Source organism: Gossypium hirsutum, chromosome D01, assembly GCF_007990345.1.
Source record: "Gossypium hirsutum isolate 1008001.06 chromosome D01, Gossypium_hirsutum_v2.1, whole genome shotgun sequence".
Lineage (NCBI taxonomy): Eukaryota > Viridiplantae > Streptophyta > Magnoliopsida > Malvales > Malvaceae > Gossypium > Gossypium hirsutum.
Window position 1 is genome coordinate 11,888,982 of NC_053437.1, and position 27,939 is coordinate 11,916,920.

Below are 27,939 nucleotides of genomic sequence, written 5' to 3' on the forward strand. Positions count from 1 at the left end.
TCTCCCATGCCCTCCTCGGCCCAACATCAGCGACAGAGAAGGACCTCCGACGACGGTCACGGGATCCACCAGGTAATCCCTTCCTTTCTTTTTTGTTCTATTTATTTAGTACGCGAAAATAAAAAAATGAAACAAAAAAAGAAAAAAAATAAAAAATAAAAATTTCACCTCTGAAAATCAGTGTTCTGTTTTCTTTCTTTTTTATTAATGTTCGTCAAAAGCCGGAGAAGATGATACATTGATATTTCATGGCTTTTTATAGCCGATTTACAGAACTGTTCATTTCTTCCTTTTTTTTTGTCTATTTTCTATTTGTTGGTTTTTGTCTTTTTCTTGCAACTGGTCTGACACGCGTGGAGGGCCAGTGATTGGCGATCAGCGGCGGTGGGCATGCGAGGAGGCGTGCGGCGCTGGGGCTAGGCAGACGCAAGAGCGGCGCCCTAGGGTTTGCTGAAATGTTTATGTTGTTGGCCTGTTAGGCTAGGTTTTGGTTAGATTTTGGGCTGTTGGGTTTGGGTTTAGTTAGGTTTGAGTTTTAATTTTTGTATTTGGTTTTGTTTGGGTTTTATTGGGCCCGGGCAAAAAATAGGCTCTTACAGTTGTTACTAGATTATTTTCTAGATTTGTTCTTTGTCGTGTTCGTTAATTAATTAAATTAGTTAATTTTAGTTTTAATCAACCACTTGGATTATTCGGTTAAATAATAGAAAGACGATAATTACTAGTACTTGTAGTCCTCGTGGAAACAATATCTTTGTTTACTGTAACTATACTATTAATTGATAGGTGCACCTGTCTTAGTCAAATTTTTAGCTAGTTTCGTGACACAATAAGTTTTTGGCGTTGTTGCCGGGACTAGAATATTAGGAAAATTTTATTTCTATTAATTTAGTCATTTTAATTTTAATTTTAATACTTTTGTTTTTAATTTAATTTTTAAATTCTGATTTTTCTTTTGTTTGATTCTTACAGGTTCCCTTGGTTTATGATTAGAGACAACCTGTTAGAACCATTATTTTTTTACAGTGAGATCGAAAAAATGCTCACAGAAATTAGAGAAAAGTTAGAGAAGCAAGGCAAGGTCAACAACGGGTTTTCATAGACGATCAAGAAAAGGGACATTATTGTGGAGATGGATAATAATCTTGGTAATCAACAACTTCCTATGTCTTGCTCCTTAGACTATGTATGATATGCTACGCCCACTTTGATTGAGTTTAAATCGAGTATTGTTAGATCGACTATTGTTGTAAATAATTCTAAGATTAAGCCAAACACAGTTCAGATGATGCCTTAGTATGTTCAGTTCGATGGATTGCAAGATGAGGATCTGAATGCTCATTTAGCTAGCTTTTTGGAGATCTGTGACAAATTTAAGATCAATGACGTTACTGATGATTCCATACGCTTATAGTTGTTCTCATTCTTTTTTAGGAACTAGGTAAAATAGTGGTTGAATTCACTTCCACTGGGTTCAATTAATACCTGGCTCAGATGACTAAAAAATTTCTGTTCAAGTATTTTCCACTACCCAAAACAACCAAGTTAAGGAATGACATCTTTTCTTTTGCTCAATTCGAGCTTGAGACATTATATGATGCCTGGGAGATATTTAAGGATCTTCTGAGAAGGTGTCCTCATCATCTTCTAGTTCAAACATTTTACAATGGTTTGAATCCCCCGACTAGACTGATAATTGATGCAGCAATTGGTGGAACACTGAATAATAAAACACTTGAGGCAGCCCAAGAATTTATTAAAGAGATGCATTGAATAACTATTAGTGGCAAGTTATGAGAACAAACCTACCAATGGAATTGATGTTTTTAATATAGACGCAGTTGCTATGTTGGCGAGTCAACTAGAAGCTCTTAGTAAAAAAATTGATGGTTTAAGTTATAGTAAACAGATGAATCTGGTAATGCAATGTGATACGATTGAAGCGGGGATGGTTAATCCAAAATGTTTGTCTTTCAAGTCTAACATGGATCATGAGCAAGTCGACTTTATGGGTAATAATTTTAGACCTTAGAATAACCCCTAATTATAACCCAAGATGGAAGAATCATCCAAATTTTTCTTGGGGTGGTCAAAGAAAAAGGTCACAAACCCTCCCGGGTTTTATCAACAAAAAAAGAAATTGAAACTAGAAGAGATGCTGACTAAATTCATTTTAGTATCAGAAACTAGATTCTAAAACATTGAAACAACTTTGAGGAACTAGTAGGCATCTATTCAGGGTCAAGAATCAGATTAGCCAGCTTGCTAAATTGGTTTAGGAGAGACAACAAGGCAGTTTACCTAGTAACACTAAAACCAACCCAAAAGAGCAAGTTCACGCAATCATTATATAAAGTGGAAAGGTGTTGGCTGAGCCTGAAAAGAAGCTGAATTTAGAAGCTGTTGTGAAAAATGACGAGGTTGGGGAAAGCAAGAAAGAGCATAAGTCTGTGGTCAGAGAATACAAACCACCAATTCCATATTCGACAAAGTTGAAGAAAGATCTTATGAATGAACAATATGGTAAATTTCTTAAACTTTTGAAAAGATTGCATATTAACTTACCTTTTGTTAAAGCCCCTTCACAGATGCCTAAGTATGCAAACTTTTTAAAAGAGCTGTTAACAAATAAAACGAAGTTAGACAAACTGTCTACTATGAAGCTCAATGAGGAGTGCTCGACCATTCTCTAAAACAAACTACTCACTAAGCTTAAAGATCCAAGGAGTTTTACTATTCCTTATTTTATTGTTAGCTTCAATATAGAAAAAAACTTTGGCTGATTTGGGTGCTAGTATAAATCTAATGCCTTATAAAATGTTCAAACAACTTGGTCTCGGGGAACCAAAACCCACTAGGATGAATATTCAATTAGCTGACAGATCAAATAAGTATCCTAGGGGTATTGTTGAGGATGTGCTTCTTAAAATGGATAAGGATATTGAGGTACCCATGATCTTACCCTTTTTAGCCATTGCTAGAACTATCATTGATGTGGGTAATGGTGAACTTGTGTTGAGGGTAGGTGATGAAGAGGTTACTCTTCAATCACGTGATGTTGTGAAAGTTTCTAGTGAGCGAGATGATACTCGTTATTCTGTTGATGTTAGTAACCATGCGGCTCAATATTTTTTGTAGGAAATCACTCATGAAAACGTGTTAGTACCATATCATGTTCAAGGTGAAAAAAAATCAAGGGACAAATGAAGAAAGAATAGTGCAGCTCGATGAATTAGATAAATAGCGAACAAAGGTTTATGAGAACCCGAGAATGTACAAATAAGTAACAAAGCAACGCCATGGTGTGAATTTAAAGAGCACAAACCAAATCAAAGTAGGAGACAAAGTGTTGCTAGACAATTTAGATCCATGAATGTTCCCTAAAGAGATTAAGTCAAGATGGTAGAATCCATTTTTGGTACAGAACGTATTTCCATACGAAATCATTTAGGTAGCACACCTTGATTACGACACATTCAAGGTAAACGATAATCAACTCAAACTTTATTTTGGCGGTGATATTGATAACCAAGGAGAGGAGCTCTGACTCTAAAATTCTAATTAACCGTGTGCATGAAAGGGAAAGTCGAGCTTAGACTCTAAATAAGCGCGTCTCGGAAGGCAAGTTGAGTGTTTTTTTCTTTAATTTAATTATGTTGCATGCTTAGTAAATTTATTTTTATTACTTAAAAAATTATTAAAAAATATAAAATGTGGTCCACATAGTCTGGGGTAGACCACACGGCCTGGCAACATGGCCGTCACTACACCAAAACAGGCTTTTAGCGGCGTTTGGACAAAAAATGCCACTAAAAACCAAGCATTAGCGGCGCTTTTATAAAAACGCCACTAAAGGTCGAGCATTAGCGGCGCTTTTTGGAAAACGCCGCTAAAAATAAGCATTAGTGGCATTTTTTGAAGAGCGCCGCAAAAAGCCTAAGCCCAACGACACCGTTTTCTGAGTTTTTGGGGCCTTTAGCGGCATTTTTGAGGAAGCGCAGTTAATGCTCTGGCCTTTAGCGGCGTTTTTGAAGAAGCGCCGCTAATGCTCGAGCCTTTAGCGGCGTTTTTGAAGAAGCGCCGCTAATGGTCTGGCCTTTAGCGGCGTTTTTGAAGAAGCGCCGCTAGTGCTTTGGGTTTTAGCGGCGCTTTAGCAACGTTTTTCAAGCGCCGCTAATGCTCGGGCTTTAGCGGCATTTTTGAAAAAGCGCCGCAAAAACATTTTATCTATCTATTTACTATTTAATTGGTTTATTTATATTAATTAAAATTCAATTTATTTTTAGTTGAATATTTCTTAAAAATAGATAAATTTGAAATAATGACACGTAGAAATAATTTGAAATAAAAAACATAAAAAATATTTGTTAAAAATAGAAAAATTAAAATACTATTATTTAAAATAATTTTAAAATTTTTTGGGTACATTACTGATTGTTTTTTAATTTATATATTAAATAACTTCTTATAATCGTAAAAGAGATAGCATTAATTTTAAAATATTTAATTAATTATCATTACAGTTTAGGGTTTTTAGTTTAGGGTATATGATTAATTTAAGATTTAAGGCCGATTTAGGAGTTAATAGTGTAAGGTTTAGGGAGTATGAATTTAGGGATTATTGTTTAAGGGTTGAGATTTAAGGTTTAGGGGCTAGGGGTTAGGGTTGGGATTTAAGGTTTAAGGGTAGGGATTAGGGGTTAGAGGTTAAGGGTTAAGAGTTATGGATTTAAGGTTTAAGGATTTAGGGGTCGAGTTAGGTTTTAGGGTTTAAATTAGTTATTTTTTAATTTAGGGTTTAAAGGATAGGGGTTAGAGGTTTAGGGTTTATATTAATTAGTATTTTTTAATTTATATATTAAATAATTTCTTATATAATTGTAAAAGAGATAATATTAATTTTAATATATTAAAATTATGATTATAGTTTAAATTATTGAAGAGATAATAGATAAACTTTATATATATTAAATGGTTTAGGATTTAAGGTTTACTTGAGATTTGTTAAATGACACGTAGAAAATATTTAAAAGTAAAAACATACAAAAAAATATGTTAAAAATGGAAAAAAAATTAAAATACTATTATTTAAAATAATTTTAAAGTGTTTTGGGTATATGACTGATTAGGTTTTTTAATTTATATATTAAATAATTTATTATATAATTGTAAAAGAGATAATATGAATTTTAATTTATTAAAATTATCATTAATATAGTTTTTTAAAGTTTTTATTTTCATATTTTAAAATTTTTTGTTTTTGTTTTGTTTTCTTACATAAAAATTTATATAAAAATTTTAAAATTTATCTAATTCTTTTAAATATTACTTAAATTTTCAAAATTTATTTATTTAAAATGGATATGAATTATATAATAATTAAATATAAAATTGTAAAAAAATCAATCATTAGTAGCGTTTATGATAAAAACGCCGCAAAATTTAAGCAATAGCGGCGTTTGGACGAAAAACGCCGCAAATGTGCATTGAATTTTTCCAAAATGTTCCGTTTCACTATAAAAATTTAATTTTTTAGTGGCGTTTTTATAATAAACGCCGCAAAAAATTATTTTACTTTAAAAACTATCCCGCCATTTTATCCCCAAATTCCCCTAAAACCCCTAATTTTCCCACTGAAACCCTAACTTTGCAAACAGGCCTTCTCTCTCGCTTTCTCTTCCTCCCTCCCTCCCTGCGACATTATAACAAAAATCTCAAAAAAAAAAATTAACAAGAAGAGGTTATATTCAAAAAGAAAAAGAAGAAGAGGAAAATGGAGGCACCAAAGACGATTCAACATGAAATGGAAGCAATAAGTTGAAGATCTGTTTGTGAAAGTCGGAAGGTACTAGAACGAAGCTATAGTACGTATTTTAAGTTGAGTGATTCTATAGTTTCTTGTAGCCGTTTGTTTAACTTTGCTCTACATTTATTTTGGTTTGATCTGATTATGCAGAGGACCAGTTCACTTTTACGAAATTTACTTGATGTTATTGAGGAAGTACAGATAGCACGGTTAGAAATTAGGGGTCTGATTCTTACTAGCTTCCGTTCTCCATCTGGTACACTATTATCTCCTCTTTATTATGTTTCTTAAATTTGTGGTTGTGATGCCGTGGGCTAAAATTCTTGCTTTGAGAATTTGACTTTTGATTCTTTTCTTCAGGAAAACAAAGTAGAGATGATGGATGACTAGATCATATTTCTTGTTTGATATAATGCCATTTGAAACCTATGCATGCTTATCCTGCTACGAACTGTTTTACTTATTATTTTGTTTTTTGTTTTTATTTATTGGAATGGAGCTTAGCGTTTTGGGCGCTCTTGTTTTTATTTATGAGTGGTAGGATATAAGTCATAAAACTAGGGAAGGAAAAGTTTTTCTATTTCCAGGACTCTTTCTTCAGTTAGTTTAACATATTCAAGGTAAAGGCTTTTAATAATAGCTGGTGCAAGACCATTCAAAGTTTTAGTGTTCCTCTTTTTTCCGGTTTGTTTAAGGAATTTTATCCTATTTTTATCCTATTTTTGACTGATTTTTTCCCTCATCATTTTGTTTGCATTTGTTGTCAAATATTGTGTTTTAAAAATTTCTATCCTTTGAATTTAACGAGCTCTTTGTTGAATTACTGAGCAAGTTCTAAGGGGAAGACTGATGTTATGAAAAAGATTAAGTTTCCACAGATAGAGTAGAAATCTGCTAGTAAAACTGTTCAACGACAAGCAAAGAGGCAACACTACCTTGTCCCATAAGAGAAATTTTGGAAAAGGAAAAGAAGGTCAGTTTCTAATATTTTAGCTTTATAGGTTCTATTATTTGTTTTCGGCTATGAGCATATAAACTTATGATAGTTTTGCAAATGGTGCTAAAAGGTGGTGGATCTATATCCTGATGCTACTCTATTGTTGGTGGATCTGTAAATTGAAGTGGAAGTGCTGACTGTTCAATATATAGGTTCATAGTTCTCAACTTGTTGTTAAGTTTATGTGTGCATTGATGGTTAATGATAATTGTTAAAATGGATTTGAATTGCTTATTTTGATGATGAAATCATTAATTCTCAATGGCCAGAGGAAATGCCTCTGTGCCTGCCATGGAAATGACCAAGTGGTTTGACACCAACTAGTAAGTTGCTATTTCTTGGCCTATTTTATCAGCTTTGCCATGCATACTGAGATTTTGGTACTAATACTAATTCCCAATTTTCAATTGCAATCCATCTAAAATAGCCTTTTTATCTCCATTCGATATATAACGTTGTTGGCCTTTTCATTTTTAGGCATATTCAAAGTCTGCAGTTTACATGAGCCAGTTGAGTGCAATTCTTTTTCATTTTTTACAACTTTTTCTGCCCAACAATTTATTTGTTACATATATGTTTTATTTTATTTTAATCGTTAGTTGTATGTCACTAATACTTAATTGTTATAATTTTTGACAACTATTTTTTTTTAACAAATAGAATAGCATAAATGTTAATAATATAAATTTCTTATTCCTTAATGCCATCCCGATATTTGTTCATTACCCATCCCACTCTTCCTTGCCATTACCTCTTCATTCCTTACATTTCTTATATTAAGTTTGATACATCAACCAAATTTATTTATTTTTAAATATTAAATTTATATGTACGGGAGGGTTAGATTTGGACTCCAACCTAGTCTATTTTATATTTAATAATATATTGTTTTATTTTATATGTGATGTAATTTACATTAAATTAAATTAAATATATAATATTATAATGCAAAATTAATTATAATGCAAAATTAATATATAATATTATAATATTATAAATTTAGGATTTGGTTTTTACTAGTTTATGAGTTATAATTAATTTTTGTTCATATCTATTATATTATTGATATTTAAATATTTTTTGCTTTAATTATGAAATTTTCAAACTTACTAAATATGAGATTCGTATTGATAGCTTAGAATATTTGTCTTGTAAAGAAGAGTTTATGTATTTGTATTGATATTTAAATATTTGTCTTGTAAAGCAGTGCTTCATGTGACAACAAACATCGCTCGGGAAGGTCTCGTTATTGGTTCCTAACGGTGAGTTTTATATCGACCATATATTAGTTTGTAGCTTTCCGTGTTTAAGAAATAAATTCAGTTAGTTACAGATTATATGTTGTTCTTTGAATCTGATCAATGAAGTTAATACAAACCATGCTAAGCAGTGGAATAAATTCATCTAGCCTTGTGCAGACCCTTTAACCTTCTTTTTCTTTTTTACTTTGTTGTTTAATACAGTTTATAGGACTAATGGTTTTGGTTTTGGGTTTGATGCAGTTTTTGCACTTGCAAAGCTTATGAATGTCAGTGAAGATGAGAGTCAACTTTCTGCTATAGCTAGGTATGGCCTTTTTTTACTTATAGAGATGCAAGAATTTTAGTTGTAATTCAATTGATGATTTATTGATTTTTTAAAAATATTTTGTAGCCTACTCATTTGCTTTACAGAGCTATTTTAAATATATTATCGTCGGAGAATGTGAAGATTTTGACATATTTCAATCAGAAGATGGTAGGTAAACCACTATTTTGGTCTCATATGGAACATTTAGGGTTAGAGTATCAGTTTCTATTTTTCTCATAATCTCGATTGAGCAGATATTTTATATGGGCACCTGTTTCTTAACTTTGCCATGGCTGTACTGGTGTTCACTTGAGTTCATGTTTGGAGGAAATTTTTGACAGTATATTACATATGTTGTGCATGGTTGCAGAGCAAGGAGTGTTTAGAGAAAGTTACTCAAACAATATCTTTTCTTGCTCAACCACGAGAATCTCACTTGCTTTTGCTTACAGGTAAAGCTTTTACTTCCTTTCCAACTGAACATAACTTGCAATAAATGCTGTGAGTTAGTCATCTTTACTGCCGTATATGGATAACTCCAATATAGTGCAAAATATAAGTATGGATGTCAATGGTTGTTTTAGTGGCATTTTTTCAAAGTAAAAGCTAAGAGAATGACTTGCAAGAGAGGTGAAGAGGGATAGAGCTGCAGAGCTTTTGGGCTTGCGTGCATGCAATTTTCGGCCACGACACTCAAGCAAACTTGGAAATGAGTTTCGGGTGTTCACAAACTATGACCCTGGGGAGAGATTAGGAGGATGGGAGCAAGAACAATAGGTGCCTTTTTCTTGCCATCGTTTGCTAGGAATATTTTCTCATGGATGAACTTCATGGAACCTAATTTTTATCCATTATCAAGGCATTTCCAACACTTACCCTTGGAAAAATTAACCAGCTTTTCTGCTAATTTTTCCAGAGAAAACATGAAAACATGCAGATGAGAAAACTTCCAAGCAAGTTCATCCTCATTTTATGCATTTTGGTATACTTTTTTAAACTAGTGCAATTTTCCTCACTTGTGTAGATTTCGTAATACATAAAATTATTTAAGGTTAACACTACACCATGATAGGGTTTTAGTGGCATTTTTTGTGGCGTTTTAACAACAAACGCCGCTAAAAATCCAGCATTAGCGGCGACCTTCGACAAACGCCGCTAAAGCACACCATTAGCGGTGCATTATACAAAGCGCCGCAAAAATCTTAACCAAAACTCATCGTTCTAGGTTGAGGTATTTTAGAATTAGTGGCGCTTAAGGCAAAACGCCACTAAAGCACACCATTAGCGGCGCATCATACAAAGTGCCGCAAAAATCTTAATCGAAACGCATCGTTTTGGGTTGAGGTATATTAGAATTAGTGGCGCTTATGGATAAATGCCGCTAAAGCACACCATTAGCGGCGCATTAGACAGAGCGCCACAAAAAATCATAACCAAAACGCATCGTTCTGGGTTGAGGTATTTTAGAATTAGTGGCGCTTAAGTAAAAACACCGCTAAAGTGGACCATTAGCGGCGCATCATACAAAGCGCCGCAAAAAATCTTAACCAAAACGCATCGTTCTGGGTTGGTGTATTTTAGAATTAGTGGCGCTTAAGTAAAAACGCCGCTAAAGCACACTATTAGCGGCGCATCATACAAAGCGCAGCAAAAAATCTTAACCGAAATGCATCGTTTTGGGTTGAGGTATATTAGAATTAGTGGCGCTTACGGATAAATGCCGCTAAAGCATATGCGCCGCAAAAAATCTTAACCAAAACGCATCGTTTTGGGTTGAGATATTTTAGATTTAGTGGCGCTTAAGGATAAATGCCGCTAAAGAACACAATTAGCGGCGCATTATTCAAAGCGCCGCAAAAAAACTTAACCAAAACGCGTCGTTTTTATTGAGGTATTTTAGAATTAGTGGCGCTATAGTAAAACGCCGCTAAAGTACATCATTAGCGGCGCATTATACAAAGCGCCGCGAATAAATCTTAACCAAAACGCATCGTTTTAAACCGAAACGTAACGTTTTGTCTTGAGATATACCGCCATTAGTGGCGTGTACAAGAAAACGCCGCAAATGTTTTGACCAAAACGCATCGTTTCGGCTTGACCTATAAATGTTGATTAAAACGTCAGTGTTTTATTCCTTCGCTTTGTTAAAAAGTTAAGCAAAATGACGTCGTTTTCTGTTGAGGTATATGGACATTAGCGGCGTTTATTTGGAAACGCCGCAAAAATTGAGCAACACAACCTCTTTTTTTGTTGAGCATTAGAGGCATTAGAGGTGTAAGGATAATGGTTTATTGTTTAAGGGTTTGATTTTAAGGGTTAGGAGTTTAGGGTTTATAGTTTATGTCTTGTGATTTTGGGTTTCCTAATAGATATAAGTTAGAGGTTTAGGGATTACGATTTACGGGCCATGGTTTAAGGGTTGGGGTTTAATGTATAGGTGTTACGGGTTAATGGTTAAGGGTTAGGGATTTAGTGTTTATAGTTTATGTTTTATGAGTCAAGGTTTAGGGTTTACGGGTTTAAGGCTTAAAGATTATGGTTTGTGTACGGTTTGTGGTTCAAGTGTTGGGGTTTAAAGTTAAGGGTCTCGATGTGTTAGGGTTGTTAGTTCATGTTTACGGTTTAGGGGACAAAGGTGAAGGGTGAAGGGTTAAGGGTACTTGGTTTAATGGTTTGAGTTTAAGGTTTAGAGGTTGGAGATTAAGGGATAGAGGTTTAGGGGTTAAGGTATAAGGGCTAGTTTTAAGGTTTGTGGACTAGGGATTATGGGTTTAGAGATTGGGGTTTAGGGGTTGGGGCTAAAGTTTAAGGTTTAAGTGTTAAAGGGTTTAGAGTTTCAGAGTAAGTGGTTTAAGGTTTTTTGGTTAAAGGTATTGAGAGTTTAGGGTTTAGAATAATTAGTGTTTTTTAATTTACATATTAAATAATTTATTATATTATTGATCAAAACATAATATTAATTTTATTATATTAAAATTTATATTTCTTAAATCTACAAAAATTAGGTATTTAAAATTGATATGAATTATGTAAAAATTAAATTTAAAAATGTAAAAAGATGGGAAGATTAGTGGCGTTTTTATATAAAGCGCCACAGTATGTAGGCAATAGCGGTGTTTTTACCAAAACGCCACTAGTAACTATTAAATTCTTTCAAAACGGCGCAGTTTATCTTCAGGAATTTAGGGTTTTTTTGGCGTTTTTTGTTAAACGCTGCAAATGTTATGCAATTAGTGGCGTTTTCTAATTAGTGCCACAAAAATTGGAATTTAAACGTCGTCGTTTTACTTAATAGTGTCTGTTGTTCCAATTCTAATACTCCCCCACCCCGACTCTCCCTCCATCATTCTTCTCTCCTGCAAATCCCTAGACCTTTCACCTTTTCAACGGCAATTTCCCCTCTTCTCGATCGAATATCGGTTCTCGTCTGGGCTGACTGGTAAAAAACTTTCGAAATCCCTAATTTCTCCGTTGACTCCGTATATGGCTGTTCATTTTTATGTTCGATTTTTTCTTTCTATAATGCCCGCTTTGTTTTTCCTTTCTCTTTAAATTCCAGAGACCATTCACCCCTTCAACGACGATTTCCCCTTTTTTCGACCGAATATTGCTTCTCGTCTGGGCTGACTGGTAAAAATCTTTCCAAATCCCTAATTTATTCGTTGAATACGTATATGGCTATTCATTTTTCTGTTTGATTTTTTCTTTCTCTAATGCTCGCACAAATTTCCTTTCTCTTTAAATTCTGTGTTGCTTCTGTTGCTATCTGTAGGCCATTCAACTTGGGCATTCCAATTGTTGCTCTTATTTTCTACGAGTGAAGTCGTCTGCTGTTCATTGCAGTTAAGGTAAGTTCGTTATCTATTTCTTGCATTATTCGGTATATTAGATGTTTTCTGGGTCTTCAATCTAATTGCAGTTAAGGACAATGAAACATGGATGCCTAAGTTGATAGCTGCAGCTAGCTGTTCTTAACTTTGTATGTCAAAAGCTGCAATTATAGTAGTATTTACCCTTCAAAGTCATGTTTTCTGTTGTAATTACAAAATAAGGCCATTAAAGTCAGCAATGTTTGTTTAGAAGCAACCGAGAATTGTTTTCCTTTTCTGCTGATATTGAATATGTTTGAAATGCATAGGTTGAAATGCTAATAATTTAGATGATGGTGAATAATTTAAAAATATATATGCATATGTTCCTCGTTACAATCATGATTCATGAAAATGATAAGAGAGATTGTGTGACTGTCTAATAGCTAGCTATATCCGTAATTGGTAAAGATGGTCCAAGTGAGACAACTTGTGAAAGCCAAAAATTATTTCAATGTTTTAGAACTTCCCCATTTCTTTTGTTAGTATTTCTTTTTTTCTTCCGATTGCCTCTATTCCCAGGGTTCCAATTTGCATCCACATTTTATCTATTTATGACCATTAAACTCAATACGTGAAGAAAGTTCAAAATGGACCTGCAATTATAAATGTACTCAATTGATGGGTATCCTCTACAGTCATCTATTTCCATTAAAATTATAACCAATGAATGGGCTTTTTTGGACTAAACTTTTAGGCTCACCATTTCCTAGTGGAACAAATTTAGACCCAAAAGTGGGGAAGATCATGTCATAAAAGGCCCAAAATATATTTCTTTATTGTTCACGTTTCAATTTTGGGATCATCTAAATTATTTGCTCGGACTCACGTAGATATTTGTTTATAATGTGAATATTTGATGGTTATATCTTCCAATTTCTATTTTATGATTTCATAATACTGTATTTATTTATATTACGATTTTGTTGCTGGTCTTACATTATAGTATCACAAAAGTATTAATTTATCATGTATCATTTTGTTGCTGGTCATATATATACTCTTTGTTTGTTTCCTAGCAATCAATCGTGCCAAAAACGCAATATATTTTGTTCTGCAATACTATATCGTAAATATTAAAATATTGGACCACGAATATTATATCGTAAATATTTAAATTTATATTCTTTTTATATATTACATACATTAATATGGGCATTTTAACCTATATTTCATTTTTTGTAATAGTAACATTTTAAAATTAAAAATATTTGTAAATGATAATTTAATATCTATTAAAACCAATATTTTTAATATATCACCCCATATATGGTATGGGTATATAACCTATATTTAAAACTTATTACTATAAAATTTGTAAGTTTTCAAAATAATTGTAAATATTGTTTTAATATCTATATAAGTTTTCTAAATTTATAAGTTTTCTAAATAAGTTTTCTAAATTTATTTGTATTAAAATTTATTAGTATTAAATTTACTTCGTTTTCTAAATAAGTGTTCTAAATTTGGGAGAAATAAAATATATGTGTATTAAGTTACATAACTTACATAAATTAAATACTTATGTAAACTTGCATAAATTAAATAATTTACATAACCTACATAAATTAAATAACTTAAATAATTGACATAAATTTCGTGGACTTACATAACTTACATAAACTTGCATAAATTAAATAACTTACATAAACTAAATAACTTACATAACTTACATAAATTAAATAACTTACATAACTTACATAAACTTGCATAAATTAAATTACTTACATAACTTACATAAATTAAATAACTTAAATAATTGACATAAATTCCGTGGACTTACATAACTTACATAAACTTGCATAAATTAAATAACTTACATAAACTAAATAACTTACATATCTTACATAAATTAAATAACTTACATAACTTACATAATACATAAAAATATATCATATCACAAATTATTCAATTAAAATGTATATATCATATGATATATATTTAAAAAAACTCATTTGTAGTTACCACTAAACAACTTACCCTTGTAATTTCTGGTGCAAATCAGACATCAAGAAATAAAAAATGGACCAGTCTTGGATGAATTTGTCAAGGGTAAGCGACGGTAATCGAAATGGAGTTCAGACTTTTCTAAATTTTGCATTTCAATATGCAAGCTAGGAGAACATGATTCTTTGCCCGAGTAAGAAGTGTGTCATCATAAACTGGCATTATCGTGAAGTTGTATACGAGCATCTAATTGTTGATGGGTTTGTTCGGGGTTATAAACAATGGCTTTTTCATGGAGAATGCCCGCCTAGTACTTCCTCTTCAAGGATAGATGCATCTTATGACAGTACTACTAACCACCAGTCTGATAGAGGGGATGACATGGAGGGTATGTTGCGGGATGCATTTAATATGCACAATCATGGTGTCCAGTCGTTCCCAGCGGACTTTGTGGCTTCTGATGATTGTAATATTAGGAGAAATGCTTTTACCGAACCGGGAAGTAGTGTACGTCATGAAGAGCCGAACGAAGAAGCGGCGAAGTTCTACGCGCTACTTAATGACATGAACGACGAACTGTATGAGGGATCAAAATATTCAAAAATGTCTTTCTGTGTTCGTCTTTTTCAATTAAAATGTTTGGGAGGGTGGACCGGAAACTCTTTGACAATGCTGTTAGAGTTCTTGAGAGAAATGTTTCCTTTTGCAAAAATCCCTCAGTCATGCAAATATATGAAGAAATTGATAAAAGATTTAGGCCTTGGGTACAACAAAATCCATAGTTGCCCAAATGACTGCATGTTGTATTGGGGCGATCGGAGAAATCAACATTGCTGTCATGTATGCGGCCACTCCCGTTGGATAAGTCAAAACGCAAAAGGTGGGAACGACGATGAAAATGATGCACAGTCAAGAAAGAAGCCAGTCAAGATTTTACGGTATTTTCTGCTGATACCGAGGCTTCAAAGGCTTTTCATGTCGTCGAAGACAGCAGTCTATGACGTGGCACCATGATGGACGAACGGATGATGGATTATTAAGGCATCCGGCAGATTCTTTAACTTGGAAATCATTTGACAATAAATTTCCAGGCTTTGCAAGCGATCCTAGGAGTGTGAGGCTTGGGCTAGCATCTGATGGATTTAATCCTTTCAAGATCATGAGCACTGCATACAGTACTTGGCCAGTAGTGCTTGTTCATTACAATCTACCTCCGTGGATTTGCATGAAGCAATCTTCCCTTATCTTATCTATGATTATCCCTGGAGAGAAAGGGCCCGGGAATGATATCGACATTTATTTACAGTCACTTATTGAAGAGTTAAAACAATTGTGGGCTGGTGTCGAGACATACGATGTGCTGAGAAAGGAGAACTTTAATCTACGTGCAGCTTTGATGTAGACAGTTAATGACTTTCCCGCTTATGCCAATTTATCCAGTTGGAGTACCAAGGGTCGTTATGCGTGTCCTTGTTGTGCTGCACAAACATGTTTGCAATGGTTGTACAATGGGAAGAAGTTCTCTTACATGGGGCATCGTCGGTGGTTACCGGAAAATCATAGATTTAGATTTCAGAGTTCTGTATTTGATGGTACTGAAGAGTTTAGAGAAGCTCATTCGCATACCAGTGGCTCTGAAATCTTAGGCATGTTGGAAGATATGAATTTCATTTATGGGAAGATGAACCAACCGCCAAACACGCAAAGAAATAGAAGATCAAATGATGAAGCTGATGATGACTCTGATTAAGAGGACGATCCTATTGAGGCGGATTTGTGGAAAAAAGAAGTATTTTTTTCGAGTTGTCTTATTGGGAGCATCACCTTTTACGACACAATCTTGATGTTATGCACATTGAGAAAAATGTCTGCGAGAACATTGTGGGTACAATTTTGAATGTCGACGGAAAATCAAAAGATAATCTTCAGAGTCGACTTGATTTAGTCCAAATGGGAATCCGACCTGATCTTCATCCCAATCCACTCCCGAATGGGAAATATCGGTTGTTGCCTTCTATTTTTTCAATGTCCAAGACTGAGAAAGAAGTGTCCTGCACGGTGTTGAAGGATATGAAGGTTCCAGATGCGTATGCATCAAATATATCTCGATGTGTTAGTGTTAAAGATCGAAGATTATATTCGCTGAAATCACATGACTATCACATCTTGATGCAAGATTTACTGCCAGTGGCTCTACGATGTTGTATGTCCAAGAAGGTGACGTCTTGTATAATTGAACTATCCAACATAATGAAAGCCATTTGTGGCAAAGTTTTGGATATTCAAGAACTTCAGAAGGTACAGGATCGAGCCGCTTTGACTTTATGCAACATGGAGAAAATCTTCCCACCTTCCTTCTTCACCATTATGGTTCACTTGATAATCCATCTCCCGCACGAAGCAATTCTTGGCGGACCCATTTTCTATCGATGGATGTATCCCATAGAAAGGTGTTAATTAAAATTTTTAAAATTTTCCTTCATTCACCTCTATGCCTTTAGTTTCAATAATTAAAAAATGTTGTATATTGTGTTTAGGTTCCTATCCAAATTAAAGTCTTACTGCCGCAACAAGCGATATCCAGAAGGATCGATTGCTGAAGGCTACTTGGAAGAGGAATGTATGACATTCTGCTCAAGATATTTGGAAGATGTCGAAACAAGGTTGAACAGACCAAATAGGAATGCTGGACTCACGGACTATAACTTAGCCGATACTTATTTGTTCTAAAGTTTTGGAGAACCAATCGATAAAGTTAAAATTACAGAATTAGATCATTTATCGTGGGTTTGTTCGGGGTTATAAACAATGGCTTTTTCATGGAGAATGCCCGCCTAGTACTTCCTCTTCAAGGATAGATGCATCTTATGACAGTACTACTAACCACCAGTCTGATAGAGGGGATGACATGGAGGGTATGTTGCGGGATGCATTTAATATGCACAATCATGGTGTCCAGTCGTTCCCAGCGGACTTTGTGGCTTCTGATGATTGTAATATTAGGAGAAATGCTTTTACCGAACCGGGAAGTAGTGTACGTCATGAAGAGCCGAACGAAGAAGCGGCGAAGTTCTACGCGCTACTTAATGACATGAACGACGAACTGTATGAGGGATCAAAATATTCAAAAATGTCTTTCTGTGTTCGTCTTTTTCAATTAAAATGTTTGGGAGGGTGGACCGGAAACTCTTTGACAATGCTGTTAGAGTTCTTGAGAGAAATGTTTCCTTTTGCAAAAATCCCTCAGTCATGCAAATATATGAAGAAATTGATAAAAGATTTAGGCCTTGGGTACAACAAAATCCATAGTTGCCCAAATGACTGCATGTTGTATTGGGGCGATCGGAGAAATCAACATTGCTGTCATGTATGCGGCCACTCCCGTTGGATAAGTCAAAACGCAAAAGGTGGGAACGACGATGAAAATGATGCACAGTCAAGAAAGAAGCCAGTCAAGATTTTACGGTATTTTCTGCTGATACCGAGGCTTCAAAGGCTTTTCATGTCGTCGAAGACAGCAGTCTATGACGTGGCACCATGATGGACGAACGGATGATGGATTATTAAGGCATCCGGCAGATTCTTTAACTTGGAAATCATTTGACAATAAATTTCCAGGCTTTGCAAGCGATCCTAGGAGTGTGAGGCTTGGGCTAGCATCTGATGGATTTAATCCTTTCAAGATCATGAGCACTGCATACAGTACTTGGCCAGTAGTGCTTGTTCATTACAATCTACCTCCGTGGATTTGCATGAAGCAATCTTCCCTTATCTTATCTATGATTATCCCTGGAGAGAAAGGGCCCGAGAATGATATCGACATTTATTTACAGTCACTTATTGAAGAGTTAAAACAATTGTGGGCTGGTGTCGAGACATACGATGTGCTGAGAAAGGAGAACTTTAATCTACGTGCAGCTTTGATGTAGACAGTTAATGACTTTCCCGCTTATGCCAATTTATCCAGTTGGAGTACCAAGGGTCGTTATGCGTGTCCTTGTTGTGCTGCACAAACATGTTTGCAATGGTTGTACAATGGGAAGAAGTTCTCTTACATGGGGCATCGTCGGTGGTTACCGGAAAATCATAGATTTAGATTTCAGAGTTCTGTATTTGATGGTACTGAAGAGTTTAGAGAAGCTCATTCGCATACCAGTGGCTCTGAAATCTTAGGCATGTTGGAAGATATGAATTTCATTTATGGGAAGATGAACCAACCGCCAAACACGCAAAGAAATAGAAGATCAAATGATGAAGCTGATGATGACTCTGATTAAGAGGACGATCCTATTGAGGCGGATTTGTGGAAAAAAGAAGTATTTTTTTCGAGTTGTCTTATTGGGAGCATCACCTTTTACGACACAATCTTGATGTTATGCACATTGAGAAAAATGTCTGCGAGAACATTGTGGGTACAATTTTGAATGTCGACGGAAAATCAAAAGATAATCTTCAGAGTCGACTTGATTTAGTCCAAATGGGAATCCGACCTGATCTTCATCCCAATCCACTCCCGAATGGGAAATATCGGTTGTTGCCTTCTATTTTTTCAATGTCCAAGACTGAGAAAGAAGTGTCCTGCACGGTGTTGAAGGATATGAAGGTTCCAGATGCGTATGCATCAAATATATCTCGATGTGTTAGTGTTAAAGATCGAAGATTATATTCGCTGAAATCACATGACTATCACATCTTGATGCAAGATTTACTGCCAGTGGCTCTACGATGTTGTATGTCCAAGAAGGTGACGTCTTGTATAATTGAACTATCCAACATAATGAAAGCCATTTGTGGCAAAGTTTTGGATATTCAAGAACTTCAGAAGGTACAGGATCGAGCCGCTTTGACTTTATGCAACATGGAGAAAATCTTCCCACCTTCCTTCTTCACCATTATGGTTCACTTGATAATCCATCTCCCGCACGAAGCAATTCTTGGCGGACCCATTTTCTATCGATGGATGTATCCCATAGAAAGGTGTTAATTAAAATTTTAAAATTTTCCTTCATTCACCTCTATGCCTTTAGTTTCAATAATTAAAAAATGTTGTATATTGTGTTTAGGTTCCTATCCAAATTAAAGTCTTACTGCCGCAACAAGCGATATCCAGAAGGATCGATTGCTGAAGGCTACTTGGAAGAGGAATGTATGACATTCTGCTCAAGATATTTGGAAGATGTCGAAACAAGGTTGAACAGACCAAATAGGAATGCTGGACTCACGGACTATAACTTAGCCGATACTTATTTGTTCTAAAGTTTTGGAGAACCAATCGATAAAGTTAAAATTACAGAATTAAATCATTTATCGTGGGTTCAAGCACATCGATATGTTCTGTTTCACCACGAATCGTTGGAACCTTTACGGAAGTAAGTTCTACAACTTTGGTAAATATTTATCAAACTAATAATTGTTTATCTTCTAACAAGGTGAACATTTTTTAAAATAGTGAGTACAAATAAATATTGAGATCTCGTTCGCGCTCCCGAAGAACACATCGAGATATCAATAAGATGTTTACAGAATTTTTTTATGAATGGTTAAGCCAAACGGTATGCAGTTGGAGCTTTCGCTTACAAATAATAATGTTTTCTCATAACATTTTTAATTACTCAGTTTACTTTCCGTTCAATAGGTTTGGAGTGGGAAGAACGTAAATGACGAAGTTAAATGGCTCTCCCAAGGTCCAAATCGAGTGGTTAAAAGATATAGTGCGTTCCTCATCAACGGATTCAGATTTCATACAAAATATCGCGAGAGGTTGAGGAGAACGCAAAATTGTGGAATAGTTGTTAATTCTGCAATTACAAGTTATGCTAGTGCTAGGGACAATAATCCTGTCGAGGGAAATGTGGAATATTTCGGACATCTTACTGACATAATTGAGTTGGATTACTACGGCAAATGGAAAGTTGTCTTATTTCGAGGTGATTGGGCCGATGTTAATACAGCTCGTGGAATTAAGCAAGATCAATTTGGTTTTTCAATGGTGAATTTTGACCGATTGATTCACACAGGACAACAACTGATAGATGAGTCGTACGTATTCTCATATCAAGTCAAACAAGTTTTTTACTCAAAAGATCCAATTGATGAGGGTTGGTACGTTGTACTCCGTAACATCCCTAGAGACTTGTTTGACATGGGCAGTGGAAGTAGAGATAACATCGACGACAGATCAAAAACTTTGCCCTTTCGAGAACAAAACTTAAATGACAATATCCCTAGTACTAGTGCACACTTTCAATGGGTTCGTCAGGATACCGATGAAGATATTTACGAATAATGATGTAGTAAGATTTTACGATTGTTTATTTATATGTAATATATTATAATTTAAATCTTGGTCTTATTATATATTTCAACTGTTTTATATGTACTGATATTGTTGTAATTAGTTATTAAGTTGTCAACTATTTTATGTGTATTGCAGATAAAATGCCTAGAAGAAAAATTCTAAGGGGAAGCATTACGAGGAATGAGCCTAACTCGACAGAGACAAATAATACTGAACAGCAGACAGCAATTGGATCTTCGAATGTTCCGATTACATCTGAGGATCCTACAGAAGTTCAAAGTAATTTTACGTTTAATTTACATGTGTGTTTCTGTTATAGTTGATTTATTTTTCAAATTCTTATATTATAATATACCATTTGTAGCTGAAAATGGTGGGACGCGCAGAGGTCGAGGACGTACGCAACTTAGAGAGTTGTACGAGTTAGATCCAGTTGAGCGTGTCAAAGTTGGACGAAACAGTTTTGGTCAGCCTGTTGGATCAGAAGCTCGACTTTTAGCAGGATACATGGGCATTTTAGCACGAAATCCGAATATGTTGTCTATCAACTACGAGTCATGGCGTGAAATGCCCGATAGCAACAAAAACCAAGCCTTCGATAATATTAAGGTATCAAAATGTTAATGCCATCTGTAATGCTTAGGAAATTGTTTCATTTATATTTACTTTATTAACTTGTGTTTTTTGTTTTTTGTAGGCGATGTTTGCTTTAGAGGTCTCCGATGCTTACGTAAAGAAGGCATTGGGAAAAAGATGGAGAGACAATAAAAGTACTTTGAAGAAAAATTATTATAAAACAAAAACAACCCTAGATGAGAAATTGTAAAATGTCCCGCCGGGTATGTTGAGGTACCAATGGGAAGATGCGGTTAGATTTTGGCATTCGAAGAAAGGTGAGGTATGACGTACTTCCAAGCTATTGTAATTATTTTGGTTTATAGTATTTTCTATTTACGTACTAAAAATTTCATAACGTAGGATCGTGAACAAGTTGGAAAAAGCAGCAGGCAGAAACAAAAATTCACCCACACAGCCGGGTCGAGAAGTTTTGCATGTGTAACTCGAGCGGAGGTATTTTTAATTTTTTAATATTGTCGAATATGTATAACTTTCTGTTAAATAATATTTATACTACCATATTGTAGGAACTGTCGTCCGGTCAAAAAGTTGGACGCCTTCAACTTTTTGAAATTACACATAGGAAGAAAGATGGATCTCCCATGACTCCTGAAGCTGGTGAAATAATGGTACGTTTACTTAATAAGATTTGACTTATTTTAGTTATTTTTAGTGTTTATTTTCTAATGGTCTAATTCATTGCTTGTAATGCGACTATTGTTATGTTGCATATGTTTTTTAATATATAATATTGCGTTCCTAACTATGTGATTTATTTATTAGGAAAAACTAAAGGATAAAAAGGCGGAGTACGAAGCGATTGCTTCTAGTGATAGTTCTGTTCATCTTGAAGACATTGATAACCGGATTATTACTGAAGTTTTGGGTCCTGAAAGGTATGGTCGGGTTCGATTTCAAGGATCTTTTGTTAGCCCAACCCAAAATTTTGGATCCAGCTCCCACCAATACATGGCTTCGGGGAGTCAGGCTCAAGCTGAAGTTTAGAGGTTGAAAGACCAGATGGCTGAAATGCAAGCGACCACAGTTGAGGTTCAAAGGAAATATGAAGAACTCTAGCTACAACTTAAAGCAGAGGCGGCAGCGAGGGAAGCAGAAGCTGCAGCGAGAGAAGCAGAGCAGGCCAAAAAGTACGACGAACTCCAGCAACAGCTTCAGGCTGTGATGAAGATGTTTCAGTCGCAACTTCCGCCTTCATAGTGTATGACATAAATATTTTTATCATTTTAACATTTAACATTTTTGCAAAAATACTATGAATTCACTTTTATTTATTGATATTAATATTATTTTATTCTTTTAATTTGAAATATTATATAAATTTATTGCTTTTGGCTGGTTTAAATCTGGTTGCTTTTGATTTGTTGCTACAGGAGGGCTGAAAATATGAAAAATTTAATATAAAAAAATCCCAAAATTAGTGGCGTTTTTGTATAAAAGCGCCGCTAAAGAACATGTTCTTTAGCGGGGTTTTAAAAAAAACGCCACTATTTTTCATGTTCTTTAGCGGCGCTTTAGAATAAACGCCACTAAAGAACATGATCTTTAGCGGCGTTTTTTTCTAAGCGCCGCAAAAGAACATGTTCTTTAGCGGCATTTTTTTCAAAGCGTCGCTAAAGAACATGGTCTTTAGCGGCGTTTTTGTTTGTAAACGCTGTAAATGTTTGCGACGTTTTCGTTAGCGGCATTTTTTGCGGCGATTTTGAAAGCGCCGCAAATACCTTTAGTGGCGCTAAAAAGCGCCGCAAAAGGCCTAAAAAAACGCCGCTAAAGACCTGTTTTGGTGTAGTTGTTTAAAGTTGTGCTGACTCATGCCTACTCATTGCCATTTTGAAATGTAATTAGGAAGTTGTTCCAAAACGCACAATACAGATGGAAGAAGCCATACAAGTTTCTCATATGTATTATTTATTTTAGTTTTGATTCTAAATTTTTATTTTTACTTTAATATTTACGATAACTTGAGTTCTAACTTTTGGATTTTAATTGTCTTATTAATTTATTATTTTAAATTCTAAAACTAAATTCATTAATTTTTATATTTAAATAATATTTTTTATTTATCCTTAAAAGTATATTTAAAGTTCAAATTTAGAAAATAAAACATAATATAATATTTATCATAAAAATAAATATAATTTGATTAAAATATTTTTTTTAAAGGTTATGTTTTTAGTGGCGTTTGTGACAAAAAGCGCCGCTAAAGGTCATGGTCTTTAGCGGCGTTTGTGGGAAAAGCGTCGCTAAAGGTATTTGTCTTTAGTGGCGTTTGTGGGAAAAACGCCGCTAAAGGTCATGGTCTTTAGCTGCGTTTGTGGGAAAAGCGCCGCTAAAGGTCTTGTTCTTTAGCGGCGTTTGTTTCTAAAAACGCCGCTAAAGTTAGCGATGCTGTCATTAGCGGCGTTTTTTGCGGCGCTTTGAGGCCTAAAAAAGCGCAGCTAAAAGTCTGTTTTGGTGTAGTGCGTGTGGCTTACACAGCAGGGGCACACGCCCATGTGCACACGAGGAACGGTTTAAAATATTCCACACTGTTTTAGTCACAACCCACGCTCCTCAAAACACACTGTTTATTATTAATACAAACATATAAAACACAACATTTTTAGTAACTAACATGAACATAACAAACATAACAGAAATTTAAAAGGTTTGCTCGGTGGTGATGAACAACATGCATCAACTCGAAGCGAACTTTCGCTAAAGCCTAGTTGGTGCAACATTACTCGAATATCGTAGGCAACTCCTGGGAGAAACCGGAGGCTGGGAAACTTAAGTGTAACGTCGATGCAGCTTGTGCTGAATGATCGAGGGAGACTTGTTTTGCTGCAAGACGAGAATGGAAACTTTGTGCAGGGTTTTACTCGTCATTTTTCAACCTTAATGGAGGCACACATCGCAGAGTCTATAGCAATTAGTGGCTAAAGTCCTTGAGGGTGGATAACATAATTTTGGAGTTGGATTGCTTAGAAGTGATAAATGCGTTAAATTCACAGGTTTCTTTCTTTTATTGAGTTTGGATTAATTTTGCAAGATTGTTTGATGCTAAAACCACAGTTTCGGTATCCGTTCTTTTGTTAGATTAAGACGATTCTCATCATTTGACGCGAGTAACCTTATCCCATGAAAGTGACAATTACACATACAGTAAGCTTGTCTACTTGAATTTAAGCATGCCTTTTCTTCTTCAGTCTTTTCTTGTTTATTCTCAATTTTATCATTACATGGTTTTACTCTTAAAAATAATTAAGATTAAAATTTTAAAAAATTGACCTAACATTTTTACTGAGTGAAGTAAAAAATTAATATTTTTTAATGATTGGTTGAAGAGATGAAAGATTTGGAGTTGATCTGCCTCCACATGCATTTAAGTTATATGTACCTGGTCGTTTAACCAATGCTATTGGTAGGTGTGGATGATCTGCAACAACAGAGCAGTAATGGGACCATCTAATAAACATCTATTCAGACTTTGGAATTGGAGGGGCTTGCAACACCGCCAAATGGACTAGCCTTTAACCTCATTGCCCTCTTGTTGGATTTACGTTGGCGACAAAAAAAAATCTAACATTATTATTATGCTTGATTTTTGGTTCCGTTTTGACTTTTGAACTTTTAAGCCCTCGTGTAATCAACATGCCACTTACCACTTACCATTTGCACTATACTTTGTCTTTGGGGATATTTGATTTGTTCTCTTTTGCTTAAGAAAGAAATACAATACTTTCGGTCTTTGTTTTTTTTCTTATTCTTTTATAAGATATAAAAATATGTTGATATTAAATGCATATTCATATTTTATCTTCAATATTTGAGTCTGATTACTCAATACTGCGATAGTATATCTTAATATTATGTTACTTATTTATGATAGGGTGAAAATTTTTGGGTTACTACTGTTTAGTAATTTTGTCTTGTGTCTCATTAATAGGAGTATTTAGATATTTATATTTGTTATCCTAGTTTACGATAAGATCTTACTATTTTGTCTTGATTTCGTTATTTCTGGCATTGACATTCCGTGTAGGCTTTAGACTTGCTGGGCACATGTTTCACTTTAGGTTGCCTGTGGAGCACGTGGTCCTTTCTGTTCCTAGTACTGACATTCTGTGTGGGTTTCGAGCCTACTAGACACGTGTTTCCTTCTGGGTTACCTGCGGAGCACGGTCCCCCTTCTGTGAGCTCCTTGGACACACATAAGCTAAGACCGCAACCTTCCTTTAGTTCGTGCGAGCTAGATCCACGAGCCTGTCATGCGAGTTAGATCCGCAAACACCTCTCGTTATCCTTTTACGGTTTGCTTCTCACTTGGTAATTTGATGGGACTTATCTGAGTCACGGATAGATAACCTAAATTCTATCTAAGACTCGGGTTAGTGGTCCCTAACACCTACAAATGTTCGTGGGTGAACTAAGTTGAGTTGAATTAATTATTTAAGTCATAAACATTATGTTGCAGATGGGTTTGGCAATTGCTAACCTCGTTGAGTTAATAGTAAAAAAACACTAGAGATCTGCTCTCTTTTTTTCAAAGAGAAGAGCGAAGCTGTTTAGTGGAATACAAAAGGCTGAGCTGTTTCTTTTGATTTTTCAAGAAACGCTGGTATAAGAGAGAAATAAAGGCTTCTGATTTCAGAGTTTCAGTACAACCAATTTATCCTCATTTTTAGCCAACTCTTTCACGTTTTGCCAACTTAGATCTGGTAGAAAGCAACTTGGTTTTCTTTTGGTTCAAGTTAGTTCCTTTATAGTTTTATGAAAATAACAAGAACCCAAAGTCATAAAAGGAGGTTTACTGCTTTTGCTCTCTCAGCTTCTCCTCCTTGTAGCATCTCTGGTTCTATTTTGCAATTCACTATACTTTGTTATCTTTTGAACATGGTAGCAACAGCAACTGAGAACCAAAGGTGTTCACCATTTGATCTCTTCAAACCCTATTTACTTTGTGTTTCGATCCTTGTTCCTTCACTTGTTCTAACTAGTTTCCTTGGTTTGGGGTTCTATGTTATCCTTTTCACTGCAACAATCTTGATTATATCAACAAGTTTCCTCGTCAAATTCTCAAAGAAAAGTAATGGGGTTTTAGTAGAGAACCCATCTTCCACAAAGCTGCAAGTTGAAGATGAAGTACTAACGCCATTACTGATGAACAAAACAGTTTCAGATGCAGCCATAGAAGCTGATAATGGCATTGTGAACGAGTTCCAAGTTGATGACTCACTAGATTTAACATCAGAAAGGGAATATGTTGAGATGAAGTGGATGATTTCAGATAATGTACTAGAGCGAAATCGTGAAATCTCAGATGAATATTCAACCTCAGAAGAAGATGATGAAGAAGGTCTCATTGAAATAGCTATTCCAAGCAATGACACCACCAGTTTGAATGAAGAACCAAAACCAAATCTGCAATCCAATTTGCCAACTTTGTTGCCAGAACCTATTTTCCACCAGCAAGACCTTGTTGAGTTGTTGGAAGAAATAAATGAGGTAAATGAGGAAGAAAATCTAATTGAAATCGACATTTCAATGGGTTCTATCAAATTTCCAACTTTTGAAATTCAAGCTTAGGAGTTAAAATCACTATCTTCCAAACTTTGAGTTCAACTATTTGATGTTTTAGCTTAGGAATTAATATTATTTTTGGTTTATTTTGTTGTTTTTAAATAGCATGGACTTAATTCCTTACTTTTTGGCTTATCTATGATGAAGTTTAATGCTTTATAGAGGATGTCTAATCTTTTTGACACACAATGTATAAAGGTATCAACATTTTGACTTTTATATCGCAAGCGAAATAATTGCCCTGTTCTGGTATTCCTCATGATTATATCCTTCTTTTTTGGTTTTACTAATATCAAATTTGGGTGCACAGTCATGAAGTGTGGTTATGCAATACCTTTACAATTGAGTTATCAATTATAATTATTACACTAAATTAACAAAATTTTAAAATAAATATTATAATATTACATGAGAGAATATTTGATGTAACGTCCGACCCCATTAATGAATAATAATATGGCACATCATTTCTAAATAAAATAAAAAATAATAAAAGACTTATAATTAAATATTAATAATTTTATTTAAATATAATTAAATAATAATTAATCTATCTGCGTATAAAAGCATGACCATTATTATTGTTATTCAATGATAGTATATTAAATATTATTTTTATTAATATTTAAAAATAATTCATGTGTAAATTTAGATAGAAAATTTAAAATAGAAAAATATTGTATACTTATTTTCTACAAAAAATTATTAAACGATTAAATTTTGTCACGTTCAAAATGTGGTTAAAATAATATTTTGTATATAAATTTTATATTTTAAAAATAATATTATATATATAAATATAGGTTAGCATTTTGTTAGTATTTAATAGACTCACAATGTACTTTTTTTTTCCACAAATAGTCTTAAAAAATTATTACATGTCTCTTTTTTTTAAATATTTTATTTTTAATATTTTACTATACCCCTATAGAACACTTGTCAGCTCTTAACTCTATTTATGGAGTCTAAAAACTTCACTCGGAATATACCAAATATTTTAACGTTAAGAAATGGTAAGCTTTTTTCTCATGGATGGAGTGATATTGAGTTTTTTAGTGTAAACTACATCATTAGTTACTAAATTATGTATATGTTTTCATTTTGGTCACTTAATTAAAAAAATTATAATTTGGTCATTGAATTATTTGAAAATTTTCATTTAAAAAGAAGACTTTTTTTAAGGTATGTTCTTCTACTCATTAATGGGTACTATCCACCATACCGATCGTCGAAACATCGCTAGAGGTGATCATGG

General features: G+C 34.3%; 3 protein-coding genes and 1 non-coding gene across 36 annotated transcripts; 3 read left to right on the forward strand and 1 right to left on the reverse strand.

Annotated features, from left to right (window-relative positions):
• Positions 1–1,542: 1,542 nt before the first annotated feature.
• Positions 1,543–1,649, reverse strand: LOC121214239 (small nucleolar RNA R71). Its single transcript, XR_005909825.1, has one exon. It is a non-coding gene; the product is annotated as a small nucleolar RNA R71 (small nucleolar RNA).
• A 3,953-nt stretch (positions 1,650–5,602) lies between these two features.
• LOC107944579 (uncharacterized) lies at positions 5,603–12,714 on the forward strand. Of its 33 annotated transcripts, none has more exons than XR_005909311.1 (10): positions 5,603–5,845; positions 5,957–6,779; positions 6,874–6,955; positions 7,073–7,126; positions 7,281–7,312; positions 8,011–8,065; positions 8,306–8,369; positions 8,457–8,540; positions 8,743–12,002; positions 12,145–12,714. XR_005909311.1 is itself a non-coding variant. In XM_016878389.2 (10 exons), exons 5-10 carry the CDS (start codon positions 8,326–8,328, stop codon positions 12,293–12,295), a joined length of 345 nt encoding a protein of 114 aa, XP_016733878.1. In that variant the 5' UTR covers positions 5,605–5,845; positions 5,957–6,779; positions 6,874–7,312; positions 8,011–8,065; positions 8,306–8,325; the 3' UTR covers positions 12,296–12,714. The 33 variants fall into 33 exon arrangements, 2 of the variants coding, with proteins under 2 accessions (XP_016733878.1, XP_016733879.1); XR_005909313.1 differs by having other exon boundaries at positions 8,477–8,540; XM_016878389.2 differs by having other exon boundaries at positions 5,605–5,845; positions 6,874–7,312; positions 8,477–8,544; ... (2 more) ...; positions 12,145–12,220; positions 12,292–12,714.
• Positions 12,715–20,051: 7,337 nt separating this feature from the next.
• On the forward strand, positions 20,052–24,044 carry LOC121213550 (uncharacterized). Its single transcript, XM_041086341.1, has 4 exons — positions 20,052–20,481; positions 20,622–20,765; positions 20,851–21,095; positions 23,859–24,044. The coding sequence occupies exons 2-4, from the start codon at positions 20,627–20,629 to the stop codon at positions 24,042–24,044; spliced, it is 570 nt and encodes a 189-aa protein (XP_040942275.1). The 5' UTR covers positions 20,052–20,481; positions 20,622–20,626.
• Positions 24,045–25,595: 1,551 nt separating this feature from the next.
• Positions 25,596–26,938, forward strand: LOC107946866 (uncharacterized). The gene has a single exon (XM_016881359.2). It carries the CDS (start codon positions 25,875–25,877, stop codon positions 26,688–26,690), a length of 816 nt encoding a protein of 271 aa, XP_016736848.2. The 5' UTR covers positions 25,596–25,874; the 3' UTR covers positions 26,691–26,938.
• The last annotated feature ends 1,001 nt before the right edge of the window (positions 26,939–27,939 follow it).